This window comes from Schistocerca americana, chromosome 11, assembly GCF_021461395.2.
Source record: "Schistocerca americana isolate TAMUIC-IGC-003095 chromosome 11, iqSchAmer2.1, whole genome shotgun sequence".
Taxonomy (NCBI): domain Eukaryota; kingdom Metazoa; phylum Arthropoda; class Insecta; order Orthoptera; family Acrididae; genus Schistocerca; species Schistocerca americana.
In genome coordinates this window covers 180,046,024-180,069,831 of record NC_060129.1, presented here as the reverse complement: position 1 = coordinate 180,069,831, position 23,808 = coordinate 180,046,024, and the positions used below count along the sequence as shown (strand labels likewise).

General features: G+C 45.0%; 1 protein-coding gene across 1 annotated transcript in view; it reads right to left on the bottom strand.

The window, feature by feature from the left end:
- LOC124553500 (activated Cdc42 kinase-like) overlaps positions 1 to 23,808 on the bottom strand; it is a 315,929-nt gene that overhangs the window by 124,433 nt on the left and 167,688 nt on the right. Inside the window, exon 10 of the mRNA XM_047127354.1 lies at positions 840 to 985. Coding sequence (XP_046983310.1) covers positions 840 to 985 — 146 coding nt within the window. The remainder of the gene's footprint in view (positions 1 to 839; positions 986 to 23,808) is intronic.

The window sequence follows — 23,808 nt, the reverse complement described above, 5'->3', positions numbered from 1 at the left end:
AGAAATATGTCTACGAGCTTTTGGTCAGCTTCTAGCAGTTGTAGAGGGGACTTAGTATGTAAAGGTTTGATAAGGAACACATGTCCGGTAATGTATAGTTTGAATGTAAAGTAAGTCTGACGACTGCGTCATTTTTAAATCTTCCGCTTCAGGGTACAGCATGGAATGTTAGTGCTGCACGATGCATGTACTGGGAATGTTTTCCAGATCACTGAAGTCCATCACATACCATTTTCGTCCCCCTGTGACAGGGGCCGAGAGAAATTGGTATGTTCGCAACTAGAAGGGTCGACTGCTGTGCTTCACGGAAACGCGCCAAGTCTCGTGGATCGTGTGTAGGAGATACACCTCGTGCAGCTAACAGCAAGGTCACTGTGTGGAGCATCTGTCGTATACCACATAGGTCAGTGCTCATTGCCTCCCTCGTGTGAAGAGGGAGGTTTGAAAATTCGATATTCAAACTCATTTTACATCTAAATGGTACATTTTTCGACAAGAGTTCCTTATCAAAAGTTTATTACTAAGTTGCCTCTACGTACTCCTCACACTCTGTACAAGCAGGAGGGCCACAGCCACACAGCAATCGGTTACAAACTGACAAAGGGCAAGTAGTACGCTACCGAAAGCTCGCAGTCGTACGACCACCCGAGGCAGCCGGAAGGACGGGAATATTTTATTCTGTCACGAGACTGCGCATTTGTGCACGAGCCGTTACACACATTCTTGTTGAGGAGCAAGCGAAACCACAAGCGACAGAACAGTTCCCACGAGACCACCGTGAAGCGAGGCGAGCACATTCCCACATTCCCCCGCACCACACCGCACGGCCCGGCACTCACCTCCTCGGACGAACTCCCCGGGCTTTCCGCCGGGTGCTGCAGGCAGGTTCGAGCCTAGGTAGGCGACCGTGTGCGCCGGGTTGAAGAGGCCCGTCTTGCCACTGTTCAGGACACCTTTCCAGCAGCCCGACACATTCGGGATCGGCCTGTAAAAGTAACATTGCCACTAAACTTCGTGACGGCACAATTACAGGGCAATTCAAAAGGCAGTACACAAACAGACGGAATGTAAAAACTTTGGTATAGGAATTTATGGGCTTGGAAGTAATTGTGCGCCACTGAAAGCTTTGGAATATCAGGGACAACAGTGACCAGCAATAGACCTGCTCTATTCGTTCAGTAAAGATGATGTACTGTTTACTCAGCAATGTTGTACATTACAAAGGGTTTTCAAAATGGCAACATACACCAGGCATCACCAAAACCTCATCAGATGCTGCAAGAATCCAAGTGCGTGTGGCGAGAAATGGTTTTCCCAGCAGGTACTTCCGTCAGATACGTGCAGACTGTGGAGGGAATGGCTCGCAAATGGGAGGGGATACAAGTCGGCTGTGCACACATGGCAGCTCATTTCATTGGCACACCTGACGATATATTTAAAAACTGAAAACCCGCCTCGATTCCGAAAAAAGAACCTAGTGTTAAGTGTTAACCCAGTTTTCGGCGTAGATAACTTCACCTTCTTCAGAACGACAACAACACCCACAAGTGCCTAAGAAGACCTTTGTCAATGATTAAAAGAACACCATAGAAAAAGAAATGGAAAACACAAACAGTACATGTGTACAAAGTCAAAACCACAACTTAACTTAATGGTGTACGCTCCACCTCACATCGCCCTATGTTCGATGGGCCTTGACCCGCCATAAACTGCAGCTAAGAACGGTTGCTCACTTACAAGCCTGACCCGCAACTGAGGTGGGTTTTTAGTTTTTTAATATATTAACCAACAATTGCTGCCACACTGCAATGTTGAAGGTTCTTATACACCTGAGGATGCCGACACATCCGACTGCCAGTCTACTGTCCCTATCAGACCCTACGAAATGGCAGTACATCCACGAACTGCTCAATCAATAAATGTGCTGGGAGAAAATGAACACTTGCGTGAGTGCTTTTGTCATTCCCCAACAAATGAAAATTATATATATATTTGCCTCTGTATATGTCTGCTTGTGTCTCTATACGTGTGGATGGATATGTGCGTGTGTGCGCGCGCGAGTGTATACCCGTCCTTTTTTCCGCCTAAGGTAAGTCTTTCTGCTCCCGGGATTGGAATGACTCCTTACCCTCTCCCTTACAACCCACATTCTTTCGTCTTTCCCTCTTTCCTGACGAAGCAACCGCTGGTTGCGAAAGCTAGAATTTTGTGTGTCTATTGACATGCCAGCGCTTTTTTTATAATATATATATATAGAGAGAGAGAGAGAGAGAGAGAGAGAGAGAGAGAGAGAGAGAGAGAGAGAGAGAGAGAGGGAGGGAGAGAGAGGGAGAGAGAGAGGGGGAGGGGGAGGGAGAGGGAGAGAGAGAGAGAGAGAGAGAGAAACATTCTACGTGGGAAAAATATATCTAAAAACAAAGGTGATGTAACTCACCAAACGAAAGCATTGGTATGTTGATAGAGACACAAACAAACACAAACACAAAATTCAAGCTTTCGCAGCCCACGGTTGCTTCATCAGGAAAGAGGGAAAAAGAGGGAAAGACAAAAGGATGTGGGTTTTAAGGGAGAGGGTAAGGAGTCATTCCAATCCCGGGAGCGGAAAGACTTACCTTAGGGGGAAAAATGACAGGTATACACTCGCGCACACACACACATATCCATCCACACATATACAGACACAAGCAGACATATTTAAAGGCAAAGAGTTTGGGCAGAGATGTCAGTCGAGGCGGAAGTGCAGAGGCAAAGATGTTGTTGAATGACAGGTGAGGTATGAGTGGCGGCAACTTGAAATTAGCGGAGGTTGAGACCTGGTGGATAACGGGAAGAGAGGATATACTGAAGGGCAAGTTCCCATCTCCGGAGTTCTGACAGGTTGGTGTTAGTGGGAAGTATCCAGATAACCCAGATGGTGTAACACTGCGCCAAGATGTGCTGGCCGTGCACCGAAGCATGTTTAGCCACAGGGTGGTCCTCATTACCAACAAATAGTCTGTCTGTGTCCATTCATGCGAATGGATAGTTTGTTGCTGGTCATTCCCACATAGAAAGCGTCACAGTGTAGGCAGGTCAGTTGGTAAATGATGTGGCTCTGCCTTTGATCGTGTACACCTTCCGGGTTACAGGACTGGAGTAGGTGGTGGTGGGAGGGTGCATGGGACAGGTTTTGCATCGGGGGCGGTTACAAGGATAGGAGCCAGAGGGTAGGGAAGGTGGTTTGGGGATTTCATAGGGATGAACTAACAGGTTACGAAGGTTAGGTGGACGGCGGAAAGACACTCTTGGTGGAGTGGGGAGGATTTCATGAAGGATGGATCTCACTTCAGGGCAGGATTTGAGGAAGTCGTATCCCTGCTGGAGAGCCACATTCAGAGTCTGGTCCAGTCCCGGAAAGTATCCTGTCACAAGTGGGGCACTTTTGTGGTTCTTCTGTGGGGGATTCTGAGTTTGAGGGGACGAGGAAGTGGCTCTGGTTATTTGCTTCTGTACCAGGTCGGGAGGGTAGTTGCGGGATGCGAAAGCTGTTTTCAGGTTGTTGGTGTAATGATTCAGGGATTCCGGACTGGAGCAGATTCGTTTGCCATGAAGACCTAGGCTGTAGGGAAGGGACCGTTTGATGTGGAATGGGTGGCAGCTGTCATAATGGAGGTACTGTTGCTTGTTGGTGGGTTTGATGTGGACGGACGTGTGAAGTTGGCCATTGGACAGGTGGAGGTCAACGTCAAGGAAAGTGGCATGGGATTTGGAGTAGGACCAGATGAATCTGATGGAACCAAAGGAGTTGAGGTTGGAGAGAAAATTCTGGAGCTCTTCTTCACTGTGAGTCCAGATCATGAAGATGTCATCAATAAATCTGTACCAAACTTTGGGTTGGCAGGCCTGGGTAACCAAGAAGGCTTCCTGTAAGCGACCCATAAACAGGTTGGCGTACGAGGGGGCCATCCTGGTACCCATGGCTGTTTCCTTTAATTGTTGGTATGTCTGGTCTTCAAAAGTGAAGTAGTTGTGAGTCAGGATGAAGCTGGCTAAGGTGATGAAGAATGAGGTTTTAGGTAGGGTGGCAGGTGCTCCATTGCAGCGAGGCCCTGGACGTGCGGGATATTTGTGTATAGGGAAGTGGCATCAATGGTTACAAGGATGGTTTCCGGGGGTAACAGACTGGGTAAGGATTCCAGGCGTTCGAGAAAGTGGTTGGTGTCTTTGATGAAGGATGGGAGATTGCATGTAATGGGTTGAAGGTGTTGATCTACGTAGGCGGAGATACGTTCTGTGGGGGCTTGGTAACCAGCTACAATGGGGCGACCGGGATGATTGGGTTTGTGAATTTTAGGAAGAAGGTAGAAGGTAGGGGGGCGGGGTGTCGGTGGGGTCAGGAGGTTGATGGAGTCAGGTGAAAGGTTTTGTAGGGGGCCTAAGGTTCTGAGGATTCGTTGAAGCTCCGCCTGGACATCAGGGATGGGATTACCTTGGCCAAGTTTGTATGTAGTGTTGTCTGAAAGCTGACGCAGTCCCTCAGCCACATACTCCCAACGATCAAGTACCACGGTCATGGAACCCTTGTCAGCTGGTGGAATGATGATGGATCGGTCAGCTTTCAGATCACGGATAGCCTGGGCTTCGGCTGTGGTGATGTTGGGAGAAGGATTAAGGTTTTTCAAGAAAGACTGAGAGGCAAGGCTGAAAGTGAGAAATTCCTGGAAGGTTTAGAGAGGGTGATTTTGAAGAAGAGGAGGTGGGTCCCGCTGTGATGGAGGACGGAACTGTTCCAGGCAGGGTTCAATTTGGATTGTGTCTTGGGGAGTTGGATCATTAGGAGTAGGATCACGATTATTTTTCTTTCTTGGCAAAGTGATATTTCCAGCAGAGACTACGAGTGTAGGACAGTAAATCTTTCACAAGGGCAGTTTGGCTGAATCTGGGAGTGGGGCTGAAGGTGAGGCCTTTGGATAGGACAGAGGTCTCGGATTGGGAGAGATGTTTGGAGGAAAGGTTAACTACTGAATTGGGGTATTATGGTTCCACACTGTGTTGACTAGAATTTTGAGGTGTTGGGGGGAGTGGAGGTGGAAGTGGGAGATTGAGTAGATGGGAGAGACTGGGTTTGTGTGCAATGAGAGGAGGTTGAGGTTTGCTGGAAAGGTTGTGAAGGGTGAGTGAGTTGCCTTTCCGGAGGTGGGAAACCAGGAGATTGGATAGTTTTTTGAGGTGGAGGGTGGCACGCTGTTCTAATTTGCAGTTGGCATATATATATATATACAGACACAAGCAGACATATTTAAAGACCAAGGTCTTTAAATATGTCTGCTTGTGTCTGTATGTGTGGATGGATGTGTGTGTGTGCGCGAGTGTATACCTGTCCTTTTTTTCCCCCCTAAGGTAAGTCTTTCCGCTCCCGGGACTGGAATGACTCCTTACCCTCACCCTTAAAACCCACTTCCTTCCGTCTTTCCCTCTCCTTCCCTCTTTCCTGATGAGGCAACAGTTTGTTGCGAAAGCTTGAATTTTGTGTGTATGTTTGTGTGTCTATCGACCTGCCAGTGCTTTCGTTCAGTAAGTCACCTCATCTCTCTCTCTATATATATATATATATATATATATATATATATATATATATATATATATATATATATATATGGCCAGGAGAGCAAGTTGCCAACTGGACCTTCCCTTCCCATTCAATGCCTCGGAGATGTGGCATGTAGTGTGTCACATACTTGGACAGAAAAAGTGTGCTCCGTCTGCTGTGTAGATTATCTTTTTTGCGGAATTTGAGATGCATGTGCATCGATTCTCCTCGCTGTTGCTGGCATTCCAAGGTTTTCAGCGGCTCAGGATTACTTCAGAGACCATAAATTCCTATTCCAAAGTAGTTGTACTTTGACTCCTCTATCAGTGCCTTCAATTTGTGTGCAACATTTGAATCACTCTTATAACAGAGTGGTCCAAAAAATAACACAAACTATTTATTGCTAGCAAGTATTCACATTTAGGGGGCAAAATATTAAGTATAGCCAACACACACACACACACACACACACACACACACACACACACACACAAAGGCAAACTGGACACTATAATATGCAAAACTACGCTGAAAAGCAAGAAAGACTCCAAGGAAATGCGAGATCACTAAATACAAATAACACAATGACTAGAAATAAGGAAAACTGTCACCAAACAATGCTATTCTCTTTTAGACTCTGAAACAAACTTTCACTTTGTCACTACAGTCCGATTCATGAAACACGGCATTTCGTGCAACTCGAGACCCCGATGGGGTTTGCATTGTTGCCAGTTCTGAGCAACAGTTGTGGTACACTCTGTGCTTGAGGAAAGTGAGTATGCTGCAAATTATGCTGTTTGCTTGTGCAAAATGTGTCACACATCGCCACCATCAGTCGTGACAACTGACAACAAACAGAACAAAAATTCACTAAATAACTTGCTACGATGATGTTTAATGTTTACACTAGCTATGAGATTCGTAGCAGAGCGCCGAGAACGCTACTGAACCCTCATTGGCTGTCGGAGAATGCACGACATAGAGACACTGAATGAGCCTAAACTCCACTGCCATTGTCCGTGACTCCAACTAGAATAGATTGTTTTAGGACTCAAATAAGTGAAGGTGAACCAAACCCAGCAGTATATTCCCTAAGCCAAATGTGTACAGAATGTGATTGTTAAATGCCACTACATAAGATGAAAGTTATGCTTTTCCACGGTAAATACTTACCTCATGCAGTGGTACTTAATTTGCGCATATGTAAATTTTCAGACAAGTGATTTTGCAGGCACTGGACACACAATCTCTTGTTACCGAGCTGTGTTGTGTCCCTACTTCCATACCTACAATAAACTTGAGTCCTCCACTGCATTTCTCTGTTAGCATGTGAAGGCCGACATCAGGAACTACTGTAGGGATTTCGATAGGGTTTCCACTAATACATAGACTGATTCACAAGGAAGGTTTGTGTGTATTTTTACATAGTGTAAATTAAAGTACCCAAACGTGTTTTTTCTGTCTATACGAGGTGCATTCAAGTTCTAAGGCCTCCGAGTTTTTTTCTCCAGACTGGAAAGAGATAGAAACATGCGCATTGTTTTAAAATGAGGCCGCGTTCATTGTCAATACGTCCCAGAGATGGCAGCACCGTAGGGCAGATGGAATTTTACCGCCAGTGGCGAGAATGAGAACTGTTTTAAATACATAAAATGGCGACGTTTTCCTTACTTGGACAGCGTGCAATCATTCGTTTTCTAAATTTGCGTGGTGTGAAACCGATTGAAATTCATCGACAGTTGAAGGAGACGTGTGGTATGGGGTTATGGATGTGTTGAAAGTGCATTTGTGGGTGCGACAGTTTAATGGAGGCAGAACATTGTGTGACAACAAACCGAAACAACCTTGGGCTCGCACGAGCCGGTCTGACGACACGATCGAGAAAGTGGAGAGAATTGTTTTGGGGGATCGCCTCCAGAGTTGGCATTTCTGTGGGTTCTGTGCACACAATCCTGCATGATGACCTGAAAATGTGAAAAGTGTCATCCAGGTGGGTGCCACGAATGCTGACAGATGACCACACGGCTGCCCCTGTGGCACGTTGCCGAGCAATGTTGACGCGCAACGACAGCATGAATGGGTCGGTTGTGACAATGGATGAGACGTGGATGCCATTTTTCAATCCAGAAACAAAGCGCCAGTCAGCTCAATGGAAGCACACAGATTCACCGCCAACAAAAAAATTTCAGGTAACCGCCAGTGCTGAAAAAATGATGGTGTCCATGTTCTGGGACAGCGAGGGCGTAATCCTTACCCACTGCGTTCCAAAGGGCACTACGGTAACAGGTGCATCCTACGAAAATGTTTTGAAGAACAAATTCCTTGCTGCACTGCAACAAAAACGTCCGGGAAGGGCTGCGCGTGTGCTGTTTCACCGAGACAACGCACCCGCACACTAACGTTACGCGACAGTTTCTTCGTGATAACAACTTTGAAGTGATTCCTCATGCTCCCTACTCACCTGACCTGGCTCCTAGTGACTTTTGGCTTTTTCCAACAATGAAAGACACTCTCCGTGGCCGCACATTCACCTGCCGTGCTGCTATTGCCTCAGCGATTTTCCAATGGTCAAAACAGACTCCTAAAGAAGCCTTCGCCGCTGCCATGGAATCATGGCGTCAGCGTTGTGAAAAATGTGTACGTCTGCAGGGCGATTACGTCGAGAAGTAACGCCAGTTTCATCGATTTTGAGTGAGTAGTTAATTAGAAAAAAAATCGGAGGCCTCAGAACTTGAATGCACCTCGTATATGAAGGCCAATCTCAAGTACCACTGAGGGGATTTTGATATCATTTTCACAAATAGAGGGATTGTATTTTTGTATCACTACGTATTATAAACAAGTCATCCTGCCGTGGATACTCAGTGGTAGTTGTGCAAAGCCGGGGTGGGTCACAACGCCAATGTAAATAACTAAGCCATTGAACTTATAAAAGCAAGTGTGCACATTTTTTTCCCTTTGAGCTATTGTGAAAATGGGGAAGCAGAATGGCACCACATTGCCATCCACTGTCTTTGGAGGTACAGAGGCTATCACAATATTTCCTCAGAGAAAATTATGCCGTTAATGGCATGAGAGTGTACAGTAGATCAATTTTAACACTGCTTCAGTGTTGTTTTTTTTCCCTCCAACATGTCACCAGAACAATGCTGCTGGTAGTACCATTCTTAAACAAGGCAAAATGTTGCAAAATTTACATCAATTTCTTTTGAAAGTGTGTGTTAATCATTCCTTACTGGGATGTATTTATTACTGAATGTATTCATTCATTTCATTTCTTTGATGCTTTGTTCCAATTCAAAGGGTGTATCTGACAAATAAATTTGCAGACTGCTCGAAGAACTTTTCAGACCTGGAGGAAAGTAAAGTAGATTTGACTGATAAAAACACTGAGCAGGACCACAGCAGTGAATCTGAACTTGAGGGTGAGGATGGCAATGACCTAGAAGAGACAGCAAATGTACAAGAGTTCTTTATTGAAAAGATAAAGTTTCGTGTTGGTGTAAAAGTGAGTGCGCTAAAACATAAAAAACCAGCAGAAAAACATTGTGCAAATTCTACCGGGTCTGAAGACGAAGGTGATGGGTATAACTGATGAAGTTAGTGCTTTTCTGAAGATAACTGACCTCGACTTTATTGATGAAATTGTAAACTATACAAATAGCTATGTAAATAAACAGCAAGACACACATCAATTCTTGTGCAAAAGTGATAATAAAGTGACGAAATAATGACTGTGTTTGGGAGTTTTTTCCAAAGAAGAAGAAGAAAATATCATCATGCTAGTGTAATGGAACTCTGGGTGGCAGATGGAACAGGAATACAATTGCTTAGGACTACAATGAGTTATAATAAGCTTATGTGTGAATTGTCTTTTTCCAATTTGCACAGTATTTGCAAAGGCACCAGAACAACACAGTCTACATCTGAAGAATTAGTATCAGATTATGAGATACCTTTCTACTCTCCGACACAGACACTGTTAGTACAAGGCCTTGTGATTGACAAACATTGCACGTATCTTTCGTATATAGGCCTACACTGCTGATCTCAATCTATTGCAGATTTATGGAACATATTTCATGTTCACAAATTATGAATGCTATTTACAATCTGTACAGAAACCAGATGGCAGTTATAAGAGTCGAGGGGCATGAAAGGGAAGCAGTGGTTGGGAAGGGAGGGAGACAGGGTTGTAGCCTTTCCTGGCGTTATTCAATCTGTATATTGAGCAAGCAGTAAAGGAAACAAAAGAAAAATTCGGAGTAGGTATTAAAATCCATGGAGAAGAAATAAAAACTTTGAGGTTCGCCGATGACATTGTAATACTGTCAGAGACAGCAAAGGACTTGGAAGAGCAGTTGAACAGACTGGACAGCGTCTTGAAAGGAGTTATATAAGATGAACATCAACAAAAGCAAAACGAGGATAATGGAATGTAGTCGAATTAAGACGGGTGATGCTGAGGGAATTAGATTAGGAAATGAGACACTTAAAGTAGTAAAGGAGTTTTGCTATTTGGGGAGCAAAATAACTGATGATGGTCGAAGTAGAGAGGATATAAAATGCAGACTGGCAATGGCAAGGAAAGCGTTTCTGAAGAAGAGAAATTTGTTAACATCGAGTATAGATTTAAGTGCCAGGAAGTCGTTTCTGAAAGTATTTGTATGGAGTGTAGCCATGTATGGAAGTGAAACATGGACGATAAATAGTTTGGACAGGAAGAGAATAGAAGCTTTCGAAATGTGGTGCTACAGAAGAATGCTGAAGATTAGATGGGTAGATCGCATAACTAATGAGGAGGTATTGAATAGAATTGGGGAGAAGAGAAATTTGTGGTGCAACTTGTCTAGAAGAAGGGATCGGTTGGTAGGACATGTTCTGAGTCATTGAGGGATCACCAATTTAGTATTGGAGGGCAGCGTGGAGGGTAAAAATCGTAGAGGGAGATCAAGAGATGAATACACAAAGCAGATTCAGAAGGGTGTAGGCTGCAGTAGGTACTGGGAGATGAAGCAGCTTGTGCAGGATAGAGCAGCATGGAGAGCTGCATCAAACCAGTCTCTGGACTGAAGACCACAACAACAACAACAACAACATTATGAATGTTTTAGAGAAAGAAAATCTCATCTATAAAAACTAACACAAATTCTATTAACAGAGATACAGAAAATCTTAGCTCTCCCTGTCCAAACGTGAGACCCAGAGTGTAGTACATGCGATTGCCAGCTTGATTCCATGTTCCTCGACTTGCAGAAGACATTCTATACAGTTCTGTACTGTCATTTAGTGAACAAAATATGAGTATATGGGGTACTGAACTAGATTTGTGATTGGATTCAACACTTCCTTGTACACAGAATACAACACTTTGCTCTTAATGGAACCAATTCCACAATTGCATAAGTAATTTCAGGAGTACCCCAAAGAAGTCTTGTAGGTCTGTTACTGTTTACATTATATATGAATGATGTAGTGGATAATATCAGAATCTCCATAAAGCTGTTTACAGACGACCAGCTGTCTGTAAGCAGGTAGAAATATCAAACAAGTGTAACAAATTGCCTGAAGATCTGGGGAAGACTGATTAATGGTCAGGAACTTGCTGTTCACCCTGAACGTAAAAAAATTAATATGTTGCACATACATTTGAGAAGAAATCCAGCACTGTACAGTTAAACTATTCGTGAAAAATTGATGGAAACCATAACTACTGTAAAATATGAGCAACATAAAATGAAATAATGACATAAAACTGATTGTGGCAAAAGTAACTGCCATACTCATATTCAATGGAAGAATCTTAATGAAATGTAATTTACTCACCAAAGAATCAGCTTACAAAACTTTTCAGTCTGGGATCCTTAACACACTGGAAACCCCAGTGGCACACGCTGTAAGAGACGCACTGTACATCACAGAATGGTACACTGTTGAAGTTCTCAGAGTGTACATTCTATGAAGAGTTGGGCAACAAATTACTTATTCCCAAACATGTCTCGCAAAACTGCCGCAATGAGAAATTGGAGAAATTACAAGTTAATAAAGAATTTTGCAATAACAGGGGGAAAGATATTACTGTCTGCCACAAACTGTAAGGTAGTTTGCTATACTAGGTAGAGAGTGTAGCATGACCTGATTTGTACGTGAGTGGTCGCACTTTGCGACAAAACATCTCCTACTATTCTATTAAGGTGCCCAACAGAATGTACTTTTTTATTTATTTCGTTTAATTGCTGCATTAGTGTCAAGCACGTGCACATATTCAGTAGCATCTGCATTACAAAAGCCAAAACATGTGAAGTATGTTTATCCTTAGCACATGATGTTCTATATAAGATACTGTAGCTGCTGTTTTTTTCCTAGATCTCTTAAATTTACTTGTCTTCTTTACATTAACTTTTTGACACATGCCAAACACATTTGTTTGTAACATTCACTTAATTAATTAGTTTATATTGCTATAGTAACTGGCATAAACTTTTAATGGTTGCTATTAGCTATGGTGATGTGCTTTACATTCATTACGATGTTTTCAGATCATAAATTATATAACTCTATTTCGGAATTGTTTTACCTGTGATATCAGAATTTCTAAAATAAAGGAATGTATTTTAGTTTGAAAGTTAATATTGATGAAGTTGTTATGAAATTTCTTGAGGCCAGCCTGCCTGTTCTGAATAATGTCAGGATGTTTCACTATCTATGTGACAATTTCCATTTTCCTTTAACACACAGGGGAATTTAAAACGAATGTAGCAATTACAAATGACAATAACAATTCAATGAATAGTGTTAAGTCAATAGGAATTACAGAGAATTTAAAAGAAAGTTCAAAATTTCGAAAGACCGCCCTCTTGATGTAGGAGGTTCACACATTTTTAAACTGACATCCTCTAAACTGTCAGATTGGTCATAATGGAAATGACAACATCATGTTGATGATGATGACGATGATATTTGGTTTGTGGGGTGGTCAACTGTGCAGTTATCAGTGCCCGTAAAAATTCCCAATCTTTACATAGTCAAGATTCACCACTTTCATGAATGATGATGAAATGATGTGGACAACACAAACACCCAGGCCCTATGGAGAAAAAATCCCCAACGCTGCTGGGAATCTATCCTCGAATGTCATGCTCAGCTTTTGGCAAACTACATCACATGACTTGGCATCTGCAGGATTCTTTTTGTGGGGTTTTGTGAAAGACATTGAGCATGCACCTCCTTTGCCAAAAACAATTACAGAAATCAAACATGCACGTTTCTTATCTACTCTTGTAGGGTTCATACTGAATTTACAAAACAAAAATTAAGGATTTTTAGGCCCCTTTTCTTAACTGGCAATAGTTGCACTCAACGTGAGGTCAAGAATCAAATAAACATGCACAAACAGATGATAACTTCAATATAGTGTCACTATAATAAAATTCAATGGTATCAACTCAACAGGAATAAGGCAAATTCTTTAAAGGCTTATCAAAAATACCCTACATTGTATGTCTGCTTGATAACTGATAAATGTTTTTCTTATTAAAGTAGTTAAAGTGAGTACATCATATTTTATAATCCTCTCTGCAGTATTTATCATACAATAATCCATAAAAGTAATTCTAAATTTGTGAATTTTAATGAAATTGAATGAACTGTCAATAAGAAAAACTTATAAGCACTATCCCTAATCTGGCAGCCTAATGACTGAACCTCTTCTTGCTTTTCATGAGCCTTTTTCCTTTGTGCATTACACTGTGAACAATGGAAATGATCCTTGTCTTTTCTGCAACCTTTGAAAGTTCATCAGCTGATTTTTGCAATTAAGAAATGTCAGAATTGGGGTGCATTCTTTTCTGTTTTAAACCCCCAATTATTATCACAATTTGCACTTCCTTTCTGAAAGTGTCTTTGTCTTATGTACTTGTTTTTGTTCCTCAAGACAAGCCATGTATTTTTTTCTTGCAGAAGATGCAGATGCCAATAAATCCTTAGTAATTTTAACATATTGCACTACCCCCCCCCCCCCCCCCCCTCCCCAAGATTTAAGGTGGCCTTCAACTTGCTAACTTACTGCGTAGCAATTAGGATCTTTCTTTCAAATTCTCTATTTCTAGAGCTTTATTGATTGAGAGTTAAAATCTTCTTGCAAACATCCCATATTGCTTTGAAGCCCCCTTGAATTTTTATTCTTGTAAAGGAAGTCACTGAATCTTGAAATTTTAATTTGAAAATCTCTACTTTCTTGATACCGAATTTGCTGCACAAAATCTCCAAACTCCGAAAGGAGGGAATCACAATTTCCCACCAAAACATGACCTCTTTCAACAAGACTATTTAGTATTAATTTCATCTTTTTCTTGCAACCAGCTTTATTTTCAAGAATAACTCTTGGATCAAGACAGGCTGAATTACAGACAAAGTAATACTATAACGAAGGTTTTTCAAGAATAGTTTTAACCATTTTCATAATAAATGACTGTGCTTTGTCTTTTAAGGTTGGAACATTTTTCTCTGTGACCTTTTGCTCCTTAACCACCCTAGACAAAATTTTGTCCCCAATGAAGCCTAAACCTACTTTACTTAATTCATTGAGTGAAGATGGTTCCACTTCATAAGTACCAAGCTTATCTGAGGAAGCAATTTTCTTAAATGTTTGCATTCTGGGTTCGATCTGCTGGTCCTGAAGCTCTCTCATCATGTGACCCAGCTCCATCCTCACTGGGTCTTGGTATCTGTGGAGAAACAATCCAGCATACGCCACATTGAATTTGAACAATTTGGTCCATAATTCACATTTTTGAGATGAAATCATCTCGCTATGACCTGAACAGCCAAAGAAACTGGTATACATCCCCAATATCGTGTAGGGCACCCATGAGCACATAGAAGTGCCGCAAAACGACGTGGCATGGACTCGACTAATGTCTGAAATAGTGCTGGAGGGAACTGACACCATGAATCCTGCATGGCTGTCCATAAATCTGTAAGAGTATGAGGGGGTGGAGATCACTTCTGAACAGCACATTGCAAGGCATCTCAGATATGCTCAATATGTTCATGTGGGGAATTTGGTGACCCACGGAAGTGTTTAAACTCAGAAGAGTGTTCCTGGAGCCACTCTGTAGCAATTCTGGATATGTGGGACTGTTGGAACTGCCCAGGTCCATCACAGTGCACAATGGATATGAATGGATGCAGGTGACAGACAGAATGCTTATGTACGAGTCACCTGTTAAGAGTCACATCTAGACATATCAAGGGTCCCATATCATTCCAACTGAACACGCCCCACACCACTACAGAGCCTCAACCAGCTTGAACAGTCCCTTGCTGACATGCAGGGTCCATGAATTTACGAGGTTGTCTCTATAACCGTACATGCCCATCCACTCTATACAGTTTGGAACGAGACTTGTCTGACCAGATGACATGTTTCCGGTCACCAACAGTCCAATGTTGGTGTTGACAGTCCCAGGCGAGGCGTAAAGGTTTGTGTCGCACAGTCATCAAGGGAACACGAGTGGGCCTTCGGCTCCGAAAGCCCATATCGATGATGTTTCATTGAACGGTTCACACGCTGACACTTGTTGATGACCCAGCACTGAAATCTGCAGCAATTTGCAGAACCATTGCATTTCTGTCATGGTGAATGATACTCTTCAGCTGGCATTGGTCGCGCTCTTGCAGGATCTTTTTCTGGTCACAGCGAAGTCGGATATTTGACGTTTCACAGTACACTTGTGAAATGGTTCTAAGGAAAAATCCCCACTTCGTTGCCACCTCAGAGAAGCTGTGTCCCATTGCTTGTGTGCTGACTATAACACCACTTCCAAACTCACTCAAATCTTGCTAACTTGCTATTGTAGCAACAGTAACCAATCTAACAACTGTGCCAGACATTTGTTGTCTTATACAGGTGTTGCCGACCACAGTGCCGTATTCCGGCTGTTTACATATTTCTGTATTTGAGCACACATGCCTATACCAGTTTCTTTTTTGGTGCTCCAGTGTAGAATTCTTCATCTTTGTGTCACCTATATAATGAAGGTGCTTGTGAAATTACGAGTTTTGCGATATAATTTGTGGGTGTACCAGGCTGTTAAGTGCAGCACCCAAGTAATTTATTTTTACCTTTGTTACTTTTATTATTATTCTTTCGATTGTAAAGTACCTCATCTTTCCAGTAAATTTTCACAATTTCATGAAATCATGATTGCACTATAATCTTTTACAGTCTGCTTTGTCATTAAATGTTTGTTTCATTTATACGTTGCCTTTACAATAAATTTGAACACTCACTTCCTGAAATACTAAACAATAATTATTGTCCGAGTAGATACACATGAAATGTATTAACATCTCAATTGTGATTTAATGTGTGACGTGTGTAATTTAAGCTCATCAAGTCAGGCCATTCTAATCAAGTCCCATGTAACTTGAAATAACACTTACCTTTTGTATGGGCTTTTAATGGCACTTCTCACATCATTGCTATATCGATGTCCTTTATGCAAATGTTATACTTCCCTTTGAGAATGTCTTTTGATGGCACTAGTGATTGTTTATATTCATCTTGTCCCGGTCACCATTGGCTAAATGCACTCTTTCCAGGCACGATAAACATAATTTTAAAAATACACCTGTTCTGCAGTGTTTCCACCAAACGTGTATTGCAATAGGGATGGCTGATACTTTGCCACAGATATTTTCTTGTCACAGATGTACTATTTAGTTATGGTTTCCACATCCCCCTGCCATCTCCCACTAGTGGCATTGCAGTAATGAGTTTACATACACGAAATGGTGTCAGTTTCCAGTATTGTGTGTAATTGTACCCCACTCCATTCTACATGCCTCAGGTGGGGTTAACCTTACAGATCTTGCCATACGTCATGCAGCTGAGTGACCCTCATAACTGCTTTGGCATTCGACCTTCACATGTATTCTTTTTCTTTTTCATCTTTTTAACTATGACAAGTTAATCAATTTTTAAGTTTGAATATAACTGCCAAGAGGAAAATGAGGACTTATAAGAATCATAATTTCAAAAAAGGAAAAAGCAAGCACTTATAAGGACTTTTATTGAACAGTGTAAAAATTAAGTCCTTCTAAGCACTTTTAAGAACCGTATGAACTATGTCTTGTTGGTGATTCCACATACCCTTCATAATTTACAGTGAGAAATGGGTTATCACTTCGATGGAGTCCACGAGTGCGACTGAAGGGAGATACATACTGTAGTAACACTGTTCACGTTTTACGTCGCACTTCACTTAGCGTAGACCGGGACTATATCCTAGGCATGCCCGATGTTAACTAACTGAGCACGGCCCGTGCTGCCTGAGTTGTTGTTGTTGTTGTTCCACCGGCAGAGGACGCGTCCGATTTCTCGCGTGCCCTCTGGTGGACGGGACTCTACTTGTGGCAACTACCGTCCGTGACGCGCCGTGCCGATGTGTGCCTCCCGCGATCTCTCTGGTGGCTACTGCACTCCTCCTCCTTCGGGGGGTGAAGCCACTGTGATCCACTGCGTCGGAAGGTGGAGCGTCGGGCAGGAGCGATGACCTCCACATCCATTGGAAGGCCGGAGTCAAGGGGATCTGCCAACCCTCGAGCCGGAACCTTCGAATACGGCTGGAAGTGACCCACACGAAGAGGCCCCCATCGTCCCACCACCGGAGCCCGGGACGGAACGGGTGACAAGCTGTCAAACTCCGGATCCAGTTCCACCTCGGGAGGGGCAAGTCCCAGTGGCGGGGACGATGGGGAAGGGACGACCACAGGTGAACCAGCCTCCTGAGAAACCGGGCCTGCGAGGGGGGCCAGCTCTCGCTGGGGCATCTCTGATGATGGCGATGCCGGTCTGGAGCTACTGGAGGCTGCCAAGGCTGAGAACCATCGCAGTGCGGCGGAGTCACAGTGGGGAGAGGTGGTAACGTCCCCTGAGAAACCAACACGGGTGCCAGCAATGGGGAAGCCAGTGTCTGAGAGGTCGGAGGGTGGGTGCCCAAACGTGGACGTAGCTGATTTTGGTGACTACGTATCACCCGGTCACCCGCCTGCAAGGTATAGAGCCGGCGGCCATTTCAGCGCAGGACCACCGCCGGTATCCAACGTGGATTGCGACCAAACCCACGTGCCCAGACCGACATACCCAATGGAAAGCCAGGTACTCCGTTTTGCGAAGACACGAGGACCGGGCCGGAGGAAGTGCAGCAGAGTCCTAGGTTGGCGCCCATGGAGGAGCTCTGCGGGGCTGTGTTCTCCCATTGGTGTGGTCCGGTATGCCGTCAGGAAAAACGTCAATGCCTCCTCCACAGGAAATTCGTGCACATACTTTTTCATCTGCATCTTAAATGTGCGCACCATGCACTCGGCTTCCCCATTCGATTGTGGATGAAAGGGGGGAGAGCAAACGTGCCGAATACCGAAGCGCCTACAAAAATCCTGGGAGGTCTGCGAAATAAACTGCGGTCCATTGTCCGAGACCAGGGTGATTGGCAGACCTTCCACAGAAAAGATTTTTGCTTGTGCCTGGATTGCAACTTCTGAAGTGGTTGAGGAGCAGCGAACCACATATGGGAATTGGGAACAAGCATCAATGACAATGAGCCACAAGCCATTGAGAAACGGGCCCGCAAAATCGACGTGAACATGTTCCCATGCTTGGGTTGCCGGCGGCCATGAAGAGAACGCTGCCCTGGGAGATGCCTGTTGGCTCGCACACTGGGAACAGGCGGCCACCGAGTGCTCAATTTCTCTGTCAATACCGGGCCAGTACAGATGTCTGCGAGCCAAGGTTTTAGTACGGGAAACACCCCAGTGCCCCTCATGTAATAACGTGAGGACTTCCCTTCGTAAACTTGCAGGAACAACCATGCGAGGAGTTGTATCATCGGTAACCAGAAGGAGAACTGCTTCCAAGACCGAGAGGCGGTCTCGTAGAATAAAATAATTACAAAGAGCGTCCGAGGCCCGGCCTGAAGGGCGGGATGACCACCCCTGCTGAATGAGGCGAACTACTTGCCGGAGAACCAGGTCAGCTGCCATTTCCCTGGCGACTCGAGAACTAGTGATCGGGAAGCCATCAACCGCTTGGCAGGACGCCACATCCAAATGAAAACACATAATCTCCTCTCGATCGAATTTAGGATCCGGGCCCACCGGAAGATGGGAAAGAGCGTCGGCATTGGCATGCTGTCCGGTAGGGCGAAAATGAATGTCATAATGGTACTCAGAGAGGAGCAAGGCCCAGCACTGCAGTCTGTGGGCTGCCCTATCTGGAATCTGAGAGGCGGGGCCAAATAACGATATTAACGGCTTATGGCCAGTGATTAACTGAAACTTCGTGCCATACAAGAAAGGGTGAAACTTGGTAACAGCGTAGACAATGGCCAAAGGCTCTTTTTCCACCTGGGAGTAATGGGCCTGTGCGGGACTAAGAGTTTTAGACGCAATTGCCAGTGGTTGCTCGGAACGATCTGCGTTGCGATGGGCCAGGACCGCCCCCACCCCATACTGCGAAGCATCTGTAGCCAGGACCAACGGCTTATGGGGGTCAAAAGTAGCCAAACAAGGCGCTGACATGAGGAAGCCCTTCAACGAGGTGAACGCTCGCTCGCACGCAGGCGACCAATCAAAAGGAACACCCTTGAGCAGAAGGCAGTACAGGGGGTGGGCTATGGTGGAAGCCCTGGGAATGAACCGGTGGTAATAGGCAATCTTGCCAAAAAAGCTTGTAACTCCTTCAGCGAAGCGGGCCGCGGAAGGTCGACGATACCTCGGACCAAACTTCCTAGCGGCTGGACGCCGTACCGAGAGAGTGTGTAGCCCACTTCCTCAATGGACAGTTGGAAGAAGTTCGACTTACGCAGGTTGCAACGCAAGCCCACGGACCTGAATTTGACAAAGAGGGTGCGAAGGTTGTGCAAGTGTTCCTTCGTGCTGTGGCCCGTGACAATTATGTCGTCCAGGTAATTAATACAATGAGGGATTGTCGACATGGCGTGCTCAAGATAACGCTGGAATATCGCTGGGGCACTGGATATTCCGAAGGCCAACCGCTGGTATTGGTAAAGGCCAAACGAGGTGTTGACGAACGCCAGCCGTTTGGAGTCCTCATCAAGTGGTATCTGATGATAAGCCTCCGAAAGATCGATTTTCGAAAAATATTGGCCTCCCCCCACAGCGGAGAACAATTCATCAGCACGAGGCAAAGGATAGGTGTCCACTACCAATTGGGAATTAATGGTGGCCTTGAAATCGCCACAAAGACGTAATTTTCCCGAGAGTTTCCTGACAAAAACGCGGGGCGAAGCCCACTCACTAGAAGAAATGGGAAGAACGACCCCTAGGGCTGTCAGCCGGTCTAGCTCTGCTTTTACCTGAGGGTGGAGAGCCAAGGGGATCTGCCTCGCGTGTAGAAAACACGGGTGAGCCGATGCCTGCAACGTTAAGTGAGCTTCAAAGTCTGAAACATGCCCCAGGCCCTCCTCAAAGATATCTAGAAAGTCTGAGATCAAAGATTCCAATGATTGATAGGGAACGTCTTCGGAGACCAACTGTATGGTGTCAGCGATAGAAAAACCGGAAGCTTGAAAGGCATCCAGGCCAAAAAGGTTAGCTGAGCTCGCGTCACTGACAACAATAAAAGTAATAGGCCGAGTGACTGATTTGTAAGTCACGTCAGTAGTGAATTGACCCAGTAGGGGAATGAACTGTTTACCATAACCGCGTAGACGCCGGTAAACTGGCGCCAATGAGGGCGATCCAAGGTCGGAATAAGTTTGTGCATTCAACAACGAAACTGCCGCACCCGTATCTACTTGCAGTTGTAACCGGCGCGACCGAACCGACACCTCGATAAAGAGTTTGCATGCCGATGCGTCGGGAGCCTGGCCCGATGAAACTTCTTGAATGTCAACATCCATGTCCTCTGTACCTGCTTCCTTTGATTCGTTTGAGGCTGAGCGGCAAACTTTAGCAATGTGACCTTTTTTATTACATTTGTGACAAACGGCCCAACGCTGGAGACACTCCGACCGATCGTGGTGTATATAGCACGACGCACAGGACGGCAACAGGGGCCGGCGGCCAGAACTCTGTTTACGTGCCGTGCGGGAGCGGCCGTAACGGCCGGATTGTACCGCTCGCACGTCGTCCACCCCGGACACAGTGGACGCGGCCGCGGCGCCCCGAACCTCAGCGACGTCGCACCACGCTTCCAGCTGTTGACCTGCTGCGTGAGAGACTTCATACGAATGAGCAATGGACAGGACTTCTTCGAGGGAAGGGTTTTCTAACTGCAGGGCCCGTTGCCGGACCTCCCTATCAGGAGCCGAATGAACAATAACGTCGCGTACCATAACGTGGGCATACGACTCTCGCGACTGCTACGTGACAAAATGACACTTGCGACTAAGACCGTGCAGGGTAGCGGCCCACGCCCGGTAAGACTGACGGGGCTGAGGCATTGATAGAACTCGACCCTAGCCGCCACAACATGAAGACAGCAATGAACAAAGTGCGTCAAAAGACAAGGACGAGGGTTCTTGCAACGGCACTAGCTGCCGCAAAACTTGATACAGCAAGGGAGATATCCAAGACAAGAAGAGAGCACGACATAACTCCGCATCGGCAACATGAAACGCCTGGAAATGCTGCCGAAGGTGATGTTCATATGCATCCCAATCCTCCGCCGTCTCGTCATACGGGGGAAAGGGAGGAGGGAACGGCGCTGGAGCAGACTGCGTGGAGAGCAATGCCGGAAGCACTTGTTTTATGGTGGCCATGAGTTCCGTCTGCTGCTCAACCAAAACCCGCAATAAATCCTCCATGCCGTGGATAAGCTGCGAAACTGGAACAACGACGCAACACACGAAAGAACGACCCTACTCGTCGCCAATTGTGTAGTAACACTGTTCACGTTTTACGTCGCACTTCACTTAGCCTAGACCGGGACTGTATCCTAGGCATGCCCGATGTTAACTGACTGGGCACGGCCCGTGCTGCCTGAGTTGTTGTTGTTGTTTTGTTGTTGTTGTTGTTCCACCGGCAGAGGTCGTGTCCGAATTCTCGCGTGCCCTCTGGTGGATGGGACTCTACTTGCGGCAACTACCGTCCGTGACGCGCCGTGCCGATGTGCGCCTCCCATGATCTTTCTGGTGGCTACTGCACATACAATGCTCATACAGGGTGTCTCGAGTATTTTAGCCACAAATGAAAGGGACGAGTAGAGGACAATGAAAAAAGCACATAATCCTAATAAAAACAGGTCTGCAAATCAACAGTTTACCCAACACAACTCAGTGCATGAACACATTATATCAAAGTGTCTGAGACTCCAAACTGCAGATACGCACTTAAGGACAAATTCATTACAGCAGCTGTTACATGTGGCCACCATTCATGCAAAGATAGGCTTCAGCATACCTCCTTGTTGATGTCCGTACATATTCAAAAATTGTAAGCGTGTTCTGAATGCACTGAAAACCAATCACAATTCATTCCCAGAGTTCAGTGATGCTATAAACAGTGTTTAAATACCCACGTACAAACAAATCCAATACAATGAAGTCACGGGAGCTGCAAAGCCACAGTATCGACAAGCCACACCTGATGTAACTGTCGTCAAAGATCTGTGTTGTATATTCCTGAACAGCCACATTAAAGCATACTCGACTAACTGACAGCAAACGGAAGCAATTAAGAGTAAGATTTAACATACCGCAGAAAAGGTCTTTGGAGATGGAAGTATGAGCTTGAATTATTTTGATGATGGGGAAGGAAATCGGATGTGCCCTTTCAAAGAAACCATATCAGTAATTGCCTGCAGCAATTTAGGGAAATCGTGGGATGCCCAGATGTGGATCTGAACCAATGTCGTACAGAATGTGAGTCCCATGTCCTAACCACTTCACCACATCATTTGGCACGCCAACAACGATGGCCGCCAGCAAAACTGCGGCATAAATATAGCCTCTGACATTTACAGTATTGTAGTAGCACAGACACAATAGCACTCAGACATACATCTTATCGGGGAAACCCTTCATTTCCGGGCCTATGTTCATTACAACTATTTTCTCATTTCAATGTCCTCTACTTCCCCTTTCATTTGTACCTATAATAGACAAATATCCTGTAATGGGGAGAAAGAAAGAAAGAAACCATTCTTATAGACACACCGCAGAGTACTGGACAGCTTTAGATGTTGTACTCACACTGTACTGCCCTGTATTTAGAAAGGTGCCCTTTTCAGACACTATGTGATCAAAAGTATCCAAACACCTAGCTGAAAATGACTTACAAGTTCGTGGCGACCTCCATCGGTAATGCTGGTATCCAATATGATGTTGGACCACCCTTAGCCTTGATGACAGCTTCCACTCTAGCAGCCATACGTTCAATCAGGTGCTGGAAGGTTTCTTGGGAAATGGCAGCCCATTCTTCACAGAGAGATGCTCTGGGGAGAAGTATCCTTGTCGGTCGGTGAGGCCTGGCACGAAGTCGGCGTTCCAAAACATCCCAAAGGTGTTCTATAGGATTCAAGTCAGGACTCTGTGCAGGCCAGTCAATTACAGGGATGTTATTGTCCTGTAACCACTCCGCCACAGGCCGTGCATTATGAACAGGTGCTCGACCGTGGTGAAAGATGCAATCGCCATCCCAGAATTGCTCTTCAACAGTGGGAAGCAAGAAGGTGCTTAAAACATCAGTGTAGACCTGCACTGTGATAGTGCCATCCAAAACAACAAGGGGTGCAAGCCTCCTCCATGAAAAACGCGACCACACCATAACACCACCGCCTCTGAATTTTAACTGTTGGCACTACACACGCTGCCAGATGATGTTCACCGAGCATTCGCCATACCCACACCATACGATCGGATCGCCACATTGTTTACCGTCATTCGTCACTCCACACAACGGTTTTCCACTGTTGAGTCGTCCAATGTTTACGTTCCTTACATCAAGCGAGGTGTCGTTTGGCATTTACCGGCATGGTGTGTGGCTTACAAGCAGCTGCTCAACTGTGAAATCAAAGTTTTCTCACCTCCCGCCTAAATGTCATAGAACTTGCAGTGGATCCTGATGCAGTTTTGAATTCTTGTGTGATGGTCTGGATAGATGTCTGCCTATTAAACATTACGACCCTCTTCAACTGTCGGTGGTCTCAGTCAACAGACGACGTGAGCCTGTACGCTTTTGTGCTGTACGTGTGCCTTCACGTTTCCACTTCACTA